The following is a 10,506-nucleotide window of genomic DNA, read 5'->3' as shown; positions in this document are numbered from 1 at the left end:
TTTGTACACTTTAAATTTAAATTAATCGGATATGCCATATCATATTATGAACCGTTGAAATAAAGTTATGTCATATTAGAAAGCAGTCGAATAAATTGATACGATTAAAAAACTTGTGCATTACTTATAATGGCAATAACAACTATTGTTGAATGAAAGCTCACATAAATATAACTAAAGTGATCAGAAAATCACATAGATTACATAATTGCAAAATTTGGATGTAGATTGCGAAACGTATTAAGAATTCTTGTAAAAGTCATAAAATAAAGAGCAAAAACAAAAGGAAAAGGAAAAGGAAAAGGAAAAAGAAAAAGAAAAGGAAAAGGAAATTAAAGAAAGAGAATATCTTACAGTAGTAAATCCTTTTTGCATGGATATATATGTGCGTGCGACATGTCGATTCAGTTCATATCTACAATGAAAAAATTAATATTTTTCATGTGTCGCACTACAAGAAAACAGGGCTTCAGAGACGGAAATATCAATCTCTGAAGCCCGTTTTTCCGTTTAAAAAAGAAGTTTGAGACGGAACATTCCGTCTCAAAAATCCGTTGTTGAAGGTCTCGTTTCTGATTTTGAAACGAAAAAATTCCGTTTTTAATTTTAGAGACGGACTATAAAACCATTTATAAATCCGTTTTTAATTTGACCAAATTCCTTCAATTTCAAGTTCAATCCGTTTTTAATTTTGTCTTAAATCTGTCACTGTTCGGTTTATAATTTTGTCTTAAATCCGTCACTGTTGGTCTCAAATAGCATAATGAAGATAATTTTTTTCTGTTTATAAATCCGTATATAAACTCATTTCCGATTATGAATATGTTTATAATTCTGTATAAAATTCCGTATATAAATCCATGTCTAATTTAGTTATTAAATTTATATTATATTATATTATTATTATAATATATAAATATATATATATATATATATATATATATAACACGATAGCATAAACATATTGGCAATCCACAAAAGATATCGCATAATTAACATTAGAATAAAAAAAATATTCCCATGATCCAATAAAGAAAATCTTTAATAAAACTATAACAAACCAGATATGTGACGACCCGAGTTCTAATCTCTCATTAATCAAATCATCATAAATAATAGACAAAAAATCAAAGTCTAAATAAAGTAAAAAAAAAAAAATTTAAAAAATTAGAGCACCTCGCTCGATCGGGGAAAAACACCCGATCGAGCGAGCCCCCAAGATGAGCTCCTCGGGTGGAATCTAAAATAGCCTCGCTCGATCGGTGATATTTCTCCGATCGAGCGGGCTCCAAAAACAAAACTTTTGTTCTTGCAAATAATGGCCTCGCTCGATCGGTGAAGTTCACCCGATCGAGCGGGCTCACAGTTCAGAAAAACAGCAGAAGCTTTTGCTGTCAAAACCAAGCAATTCCTTCAACATGCTCTATTAATTTTATGGTACAATAGTGCTTCAACACTTCCATCTTGTATCCAAATCTAACATACATCCCAACCATGATGCAGTTGAAGATAAACAATATCATATCATAACTTGAATCCAATCCAAAACTAACTCAGTATCATACAAAAGGATCATTGCACAAGAACATGTTATATTAAAGGAATACAACTATGTTCAACAAGTCTTGACAAGGATAATTATAACATGATCATTTTATTCTACACTTTCAAGTCATAAGATTCCTAAACTTCATATCAAGTTTAGCTAATACAAGATCATGCTATAGACCTAACACAAGACTTTACATTTAACTCGGATCTCCACTCTATCTCTCAATCTCTGTTCTCATGCTCGCTTCTGTCCTGTTTCAGTCCCGCCTATTGCCATGACACATACAACATAATAATAGCCGGGTAACTCCGGTGAAAAATATATTTCCCAGTAAAAGCAACTAAACATGCATAGCAAAGCATATATCAAACTCATGATATAAACATAACTTCAATGCATGTTTTAAAACAAGGTTCACTAATTCATCGTTTGGGATCTCAAGAAGAAGATATCATAACTAACCACCGACTCTCCCGATCGAGGTGGGGCTACTTATCATGCTTCTCTAGACTTTGAAGCTATTATATATGTAAATCAGACGCTAGGCTAAGTCAACCACTCAGGCCATACATATATAATCCCTCAAATCGTCTAATCAAATGTTTCCGTTCATTTCAAAATCAAAGAACAAGTCTTACAAGATGAATGCAACATATATCAACAAAATAGCATTCATTAAAATCAAGACTCATTCAACCATTCAAATACAACATAAAAAAGCAAATAAGCAAATAAGTATGTGATTTAGGGAACTCGATACAAACCATCTCGAGTTATAATCCCAATCGAATCCTAGTTCACTTTTACCTTTCAAATGTGAAGTTTATGTTGTCTTCTAGCTGTCCAAATCTTCTTCTTTCTTTTACCGGGGTTCGAAGTCGGGATTCTAAAGTTGACATGCCCTGTTTATGCACTGAAATCATAGCATATAAACCAAGAAAATATTAGCTAACACTCAGCAACATTCCAGTCCAACAGACAATAGCAAAACAGCCTCAAATCATAAGTTCGGCGGAGTAACGGTACAAAATCGGTAACCGAAACTAATTTCTAACAACTATAGCAGCACATATCCATCAAACCAGCACATATATGTGAAAACTCAGCAATATCAGATGCTACTAATTTCAAATTGAAGCTGCTAAAGCATCACAATAGCATACAATCACCATTCAAATAACTCTTCTTCAATACCACAAGATATAACACTTCAAAACTTCAAACAAGAACCAACTAACTGATCTCTGCCATTTTCGAATTTTCAAACCATAATGAATCAAAAGAAAACTTACATCAAATTGAAGGTCTCGTCTCAAGGATTCCAAAACACTTTTTGGAATCGAAATCGGATAACCGAAACTCAAGATATTGCAATTACAAATTGAAGAGAAAACTTAAAATTTCTTTGTTCTTTCCTCACGGTTCTTGCCTCTGAACAATCTGATGGAAAAGGTAGTATACACGTGAATAATCATAGGAATAACAAGTGTCCAACATATTTACCCATATTTGCACTTTGGCCCCTCAAGTTGTCAATAATTGCAATTCAGTTCTCAACTTCTCATTTCATTCAATTTCAATTCTAAATAATTTAAGAATATTAGAATTTAAATCAAAACTCTAAATATTCCTAAATTACATATTCTCGGATTAAAATTAAATAATTTCGGGTGTTACAAGATAATTGTTCAAATCTTAAAAAATATCAAAGTGTGCCCAAATAACTAAATAAAATTCAAATCTCACGTACTGATCTTCACTTCACTTCATTTATATCGTCGCTCACGAAAGCCAGATCCTCCTGGAAATAAATGATTCCTATATCCCACGTCTTGAATCATTTTACGTACCATATCTTCCAAATGTTCTTCCGTGTTCCTCCTTTCCTCAATAAGCTTCTCTTCTCTCTTTCTGCTTTCTATCATAACAAACTCTAATGTCTTCTTACTCTCAAGTATCTCTTGCTCCATCTTTTTGCTAACTGCCCGCATGTCTTCAATTTCTTTTGACAGTTTTTTATTTTTCTCATTTGAGAACGTCTCATTACTTGTTGGTACAAGTAAATTTCCATTATGCGCTCTTCCAAAACGATGATCATGTCCATATCCTTACACCCTTCCCTTTGATGGGCGACCTACCACGTCACACCATGTGTTGAAATCAAATGAATGTTGAGTATGTTCATCGTCATGATCATTCAGTTTCTCTCTATATTTTTCCTATTCAATGAAAATAATGTGTTAGTCTAATGGATACAAATCGACGGGTGTCTTGCTATAATGGATACTTTGTGAATGGATTTAAATTTGAAACAGTGGAACATGGACGTTACAAAGCAACATCAAATTATGGCGTGTGTGTGTTAGGTAGCACCACTAATGAGTACGAAGTAGACTACTATGGAGTGTTGGACGAAATTTTGGGATTGGAATATTATGGTCTTAGGGATGTGATTGTTTTGTTTAGGTGTCATTTATATGACACGTCTGATAAAGGGGTTAAAGTGCATAGGTTGGGTATTGTAGAAATTAATAATAAATCGAAGCTGAATACAAATGATCCTTTTATATTATCTTCTCAAGCCCAACAAGTGTACTACACTGTACCTCCTACCATCAAACAGGTAAGGAACAATTGGATGGTAGTATGCAAAGTGAAAGCTAGGGGAAAATTCGAAATCCCTTTACTTGAAGAACAAGAAGAAAATGTTCCACCAAATGTTGAGTCTGCTTTTCAAGAAGAAGAGATATCCACTCCACATCCTATTATCATAGATGCAAACATTGATGAGGTTAACATTTTTTTTAATGAGGAAGATGAGTTAGATTCTGTGGAACTTGAGGAGCTTCGTCGTGCTGCAAATGAAGCAAGTTATTTCAGATGGTGAAGAGCTAGAGGAAGAACTTGAAGACTTCGAATCAGATGAAGAAACACAAGAGGAAACTGACCATGACTCTGACAATAGTGCCAATGAAATGGAAAATGAGGATTAAATTTATTTATCGAAGAAACTATACTGATTAATATTTTTATTTTTAACGATATGCATTCTTTTGTTTTATATGTTAAATAATAGTTAAAATTTTGGTATTTACATTTTTCTATATATTTCATTTAACTGTATCTACATCTTTATCACAATTTTTTTAAAGTATGATCTTTGTCTTTGTCTTTGTCATGTATTTGATTAATTGAATGTTTTAACGTTAATGCAGCATGTCCGGCCAAGGGAAAGCTATTGGTTCCATCAGAGGAAGATCAAAGGGGAGCATGTCCAGCAAAGGGAAAGCTATTGGCTCCATTACAGGAGGATCAATGAGGAGAGGACGGATGGGATAGAAATCTCATAGGCTGCAAGATGATGATGTAGACTTAATGCTAGTGAATCATAGAGAATCTGAACAAAACACTGGGTTGAATAATATTCCCTGTAATGAGACACAGGTGTGTGAATGTCCTATAATGTCAAGTTTATCAAATCACATGTATTATATATTTTAATTGGCCTAGGACAAGGAGGCAAGAAGACAATCATCGAAAAATAATATCTCAAGTGATGCTTGTAATGAAGATGATAATTCGTCAATAGTTCGTCGAAGAGGACCTAATCGGGGGTCTCAGATTCCATCAAACGGCGATGAACGAACTAACATTCATGTGGTCATGAATAAGTAAAAGCATATCACCTTTCAAGTTATTGTTTTTACAATTGTTTAGTTTTATTAATATAATATTTTTCTGGCTTGTATGTCTTAGATTTATTGAGATTGAGGTTGTTCGTGATATTACAACTGATATCAAAGGATCCATTAAAGAAGCTTGGCCAACTTGGAAAAATGTTCCGAATGATAGTAAGAATCTGCTTTGGGGAAATTTTAAGGTAAGTGATAATTTTTTAAAGTGGTTTTAATTCATTTATGGTGTATTTTTAACCACGGCCTGCTTATTAAATGATGCAGCTGAGATATAAATGGGATAATCTTACCGATAGGGAAATGAAAAAGGTATGGAACAAAAATGCAGGTGAGGGATATAGGTCAGCAATTCATTTGGCTAAAAAAGAAGCATTATCATTGTCACACGAAGAGTTAGAACGAGAACCAACCATGCTGGATATAATAGGTAGAGGACCAGAATGGATGGATGCTGAGATATGGAGTAACTTAGTCATCAATCATTGGAATAAAGAAGATCACAAGAAAAAATGTGATGTTGCTCGAAATAATCGAATGACAATGAAGTACGGATCGATTACAAGGCATGCAGGAGGTTCAATTCCTTTTGGAACACACCGGGAGAGAATGGTAAACATTTTGTACTTTTAAGTATTTATCCAAACAATTAAATCTCTCTTATTACAATTTTAAATTTATGTTTCTATTAAAGGTATCTCATTTTTATAATTGATATTATTTTGGCATATGATACATTTAATTGTAGGAAAAAGAATTAGGACGAGATGTGGATGATTTTGAAGTTTTTGAACGAACGCATAAAAAAAAAGCAAGGTACTGAAGAATTTGTGGACAACAAATCGGCCCAAGTTAGTGTGAGTCATATTAATCATTTTTTATGTCTTTTCAGATATCGTATCGACAATATGAAAGCATGTTATGTATTTAGCTTAATTTAAGTTGTTTATTGGATTAATACATTGTTAAAGGAAATTAGATTGAATAATGCTGATGATATTTTTCCCTTTGGTGGCTGATTTTTAATATGCTGATGAGTTTGTTTTGTTAAAGAAAAGTTGCTAGTGTTCATTAATATTATTATATTTGTTAGCTTAGACCATCTCAAAATTTATTGAACAGGTTTTATGCATTCTGGAAACCAAGAAGTGTTATGTCTTTGAATGATTATGCCCTTTAATATAGTGGCATGAATAATCTAGTATCAAGTTACTGTTTTAAAGTATAATCCATTGTTAAAGAAAATTGTGCTGTGATGATGCCGATGAAAATTTTCCTTGGGTGGCTGATTTTGGTGGTTTGACTGAATAATGCCAACGAGTTTCTTTTGTTAATTAGAGGAAAGTAGGCTGAATATTTTTCCATTGTTTATTAACATATGTAATTGGATTCTAGAATAGTTGATTCATACTAGTATTTAATTCGGAGCAACACTGATTTTGGTGGTTTTGGTTTATATTCATTAGACTAACACATTATTTTCATTGAATAGGAAAAATATAGAGAGAAACTGAATGATCATGACGATGAACATACTCAGCATTCATTTGATTTCAACACATGGTGTGACATGGTAGGTCGCCCATCAAAGGGGAGGGTGTACGGATATGGACGTGATCATCGTTTTGGAAGAGCGCATAATGGAAATTTACTTGTACCAACAAGTAATGAGACGTTCTCAAATGAGGAAAATAAAAAACTGCCGAAAGAAATTGAAGACATGCGGGCAGTTAGCAAAAATATGGAGCAAGAGATCCTTGAGAGTAAGAAGACATTAGAGTTTGTTATGATAGAAAGCAGAATGAGAGAAGAGAAGCTTATTGAGGAAAAGAAAAACACGGAAGAACATTTGGAAGATATGGTACGTAAAATGATTCAATACGTGGGATATACGAATCATTTATTTCCAGGAGGATCTGGCTTTCGTGAGCGACCATATAAGTGAAGTGAAGTGAGGATGAGTACGTGAGATTTGAATTTTATTTAGTTATTTGGGCACACTTTGATATTTTTTAAGATTTGAACAATTATCTGGTTTGTTATAGTTTTATTAAAGATTTTCTTTATTGGATCATGGGAATATTTTTTTTATTCTAATGTTAATTATGCGATATCTTTTGTGGATTGCCAATATGTTTATTCTATCGTGTTATATTTATATATATATATATATATATATATATATATTATAATAATAATAATAATATAATATAATATAAATTTAATAACTAAATTAGACATGGATTTATATACCGAATTTTATACAGAATTATAAACATATTCATAATCGGAAATGAGTTTATATACGGATTTATAAACAGAAAAAAAATTATCTTCATTATGCTATTTGAGACCCAACAGTGACGGATTTAAGACAAAATTAGAAACCGAACAGTGACAGATTTAAGACAAAATTAAAAACGGATTGAACTTGAAATTGAAGGAATTTGGTCAAATTAAAAACGAATTTATAAATGGTTTTATAGTCCGTCTCTAAAATTAAAAACAGAATTTTTCCGTTTTAAAATCAGAAACGAGACCTTCAACAACGGATTTTTGAGACGGAATGTTCTGTCTCAAACTTCTTTTTTAAACGAAAAAACGGGCTTCAGAGACTGATATTTCCGTCTCTGAAGCCCTGTTTTCTTGTAGTGAGCTCCTTTCCTCAATAAGCTTCTCTTCTCTCCTTCTGCTTTCTATCATAACAAACTCTAATGTCTTCTTACTCTCAAGGATCTCTTGCTCCATCTTTTTGATAACTGCCCGCATGTCTTCAATTTCTTTCGACAGTTTTTTTATTTTCCTCATTTGAGAACGTCTCATTACTAGTTGGTACAAGTAAATTTCCATTATGCGCTCTTCCAAAACGATGATCACGTCCATATCCGTACACCCTCCCTTTTGATGGGCGACCTACCACGTCACACCATGTGTTGAAATCAAATGAATGCTGAGTATGTTCATCGTCATGATCATTCAGTTTCTCTCTATATTTTTCCTATTCAATGAAAATAATGTGTTAGTCTAATGAATATAAACCAAAACCACCAAAATCAGTGTTGCTCCGGATTAAATACTAGTATGAATCAACTATTCTAGAATTTAATTACTTATGTTAATAAACAATGGAAAAATATTCAGCCTACTTTCCTCTAACAAAAGAAACTCATCGGCATTATTCAGTCAAACCACCAAAATCAGCCACCAAAGGAAAATTTTCATCGGCATCATCACAGCACAATTTCCTTTAACAATGGATTATACTTTAAACAGTAACTTGATACTAGATTATTTATGCCACTATATTAAAGGGCATAATCATTCAAAGACATAACACTTCTTGGTTTCCAGAATGCATAAAACCTGTTCAATAAATTTTGAGATGGTCTAAGCTAACAAATATAATAATATTAATGAACACTAGCAACTTTTCTTTAACAAAAGAAACTCATCAGCATATTAAAAATCAGCCACCAAAGAGAAAAATATCATCAGCATTATTCAATCTAATTTCCTTTAACAATGTATTAATTCAATAAACAACTTAAATTAAGCTAAATACATAACATGCTTTCATATTGTCGATACGATAATAGAAAAGACATAAAAAATGATTAATATGACTCACACTAACTCGGGCCGATTTGTTGTCCACAAATTCTCCAGTACCTTGCTTTTTTTTATGCGTTCGTTCAAAAACATCAAAATCATCCACATCTCATCCTAATTCTTTTTCCTACAATTAAATGTATCATATGCCAAAATAATATCAATTATAAAAATGAGATACCTTTAATAGAAACATAAATTTAAAATTGTAATAAGAGAGATTTAATTGTTTGGATAAATACTTAAAAGTACAAAATGTTTACCATTCTCTCCCGGTGTGTTCCAAAAGGAATTGAACCTCCGAAAACCAGTTTCCTCGTAGATCTGTCTCGCAATTGAGAGTTGAGACGCAAAATTGTATAATATGATCGAGTTTTGCTATCCTGCCCACCTACCGTGCCAATTTAATGTGCCCACCATGAGGTGATATTACTCAACTATTGGATGCACAATTCATCACATTCAATAGTTGAGTGACAAAGTGGAACGGTGCATGGAAGTTGGATTTCTTTATTTAAGTGGACTAAACTAAATATATATAAAGCTAAAGATTTTCAATGTTAGTTTCAATTGATAGTTCAATAACAAAATCACTATTGTAATGAAAATTTCTGTAATTTCAGAACTAAAAATTGTGATTTTGGTAATTAATTGTGTCTGTCTATAGTATTGTATTTAGAAATTGAAAAAAACAAAATGTAGATATGTATCGATTCACATCTTCGAGGAAACTGGTTTTCGGAGGAAAAACCAAACGTTGGATATATTAATGTTTTAGAATCCGATGTTCCTTAGATCCAAATGCACATGTGACTTGTAAGATGTTACATATTTTTTATTGGCAATTAAAAAACTCTATATATATTGACTATTAGTCTCTTACCATGGCAATTATTTTAGGAAAAAGAACAAGAAAATTTAATACTACACAATTTCAACAACAATTTTGAACGAACTTTTTGAAATTTCAAAATTAGCAACAACTCAATTACTTTTTTAAAATGTTATAAATAAAGATTCCATGATATTTTTAACGAGAGCAAATCTTCTGTTACAAATTGGTAAGATTGTCTGTTATATCAATTACTTCATGACATCTGTAACTTAACTATTATGAACATCAAAGTTCAAATTCTTTGTCCACTAAAACCATAACAAAAAGTAATAAGTGTAACATACAATGTTACAACAATTTGTAACAATGATTTTTTTCCATTTACAATAATATCTCACTTGTTAAAAAATCCACTTAAATGCTCTACTTTTTTTATTTATTAGGTGAATTAATTATATGATTTATTTTAAACGTGTGAATGAGTGCACACTGAACACCTCTTTCTTCTTTGAAGAAAACAAAAGGAACGTTATTTTGTGGACCCGTGACCAGAAAACATGTCATGAATGTGCTCCTCATTGAATTGTCATAAAATTTTAACTTTTTACACGTTCTATATAATAAAATTATAATTTATAATATTCAGTACTTTAAAAAGCTCAAAACATATCATACCATGTATGTACGATTCGAGAACTTATTTATGCCTTAAAAAAACGATATATATTTTATACCTAGCTACCTGTCTACAGTACGAAAAACTAATTACGACAATACATTAATAGGAACTGCTCCACATACTAAATTTTATTGTTATC

At 31.9% G+C, this 10,506-nt stretch overlaps 1 protein-coding gene and 1 long non-coding RNA gene across 6 annotated transcripts; one reads left to right on the top strand and one right to left on the bottom strand.

Moving 5' to 3' along the window:
* Nucleotides 1-1,666: 1,666 nt before the first annotated feature.
* On the bottom strand, nucleotides 1,667-2,980 carry LOC140886073 (uncharacterized). The gene is made up of 3 exons (XR_012151410.1): nucleotides 2,845-2,980; nucleotides 2,360-2,465; nucleotides 1,667-1,818 (listed from the first exon to the last, which is right to left on the bottom strand). It is a non-coding gene; the product is annotated as an uncharacterized lncRNA (long non-coding RNA).
* Nucleotides 2,981-4,056: 1,076 nt separating this feature from the next.
* Nucleotides 4,057-7,067, top strand: LOC140892867 (uncharacterized). Of its 5 annotated transcripts, XM_073301897.1 has the most exons (7): nucleotides 4,057-4,996; nucleotides 5,063-5,223; nucleotides 5,309-5,432; nucleotides 5,512-5,575; nucleotides 5,675-5,856; nucleotides 5,993-6,101; nucleotides 6,737-7,067. In XM_073301897.1, exons 1-6 carry the CDS (start codon nucleotides 4,928-4,930, stop codon nucleotides 6,065-6,067), a joined length of 675 nt encoding a protein of 224 aa, XP_073157998.1. In that variant the 5' UTR covers nucleotides 4,057-4,927; the 3' UTR covers nucleotides 6,068-6,101; nucleotides 6,737-7,067. The 5 variants fall into 5 exon arrangements, with proteins under 5 accessions (XP_073157998.1, XP_073157997.1, XP_073157995.1 ...); XM_073301896.1 differs by having other exon boundaries at nucleotides 5,512-5,856; nucleotides 5,993-6,095; XM_073301894.1 differs by having other exon boundaries at nucleotides 5,512-5,856.
* Nucleotides 7,068-10,506: the final 3,439 nt, after the last annotated feature.

This window comes from Henckelia pumila, chromosome 3 (genome assembly GCF_033568475.1).
Source record: "Henckelia pumila isolate YLH828 chromosome 3, ASM3356847v2, whole genome shotgun sequence".
Taxonomy (NCBI): domain Eukaryota; kingdom Viridiplantae; phylum Streptophyta; class Magnoliopsida; order Lamiales; family Gesneriaceae; genus Henckelia; species Henckelia pumila.
Note: the sequence above shows the minus strand (reverse complement) of the source record. Positions and strands in the feature narration are given on the sequence as shown.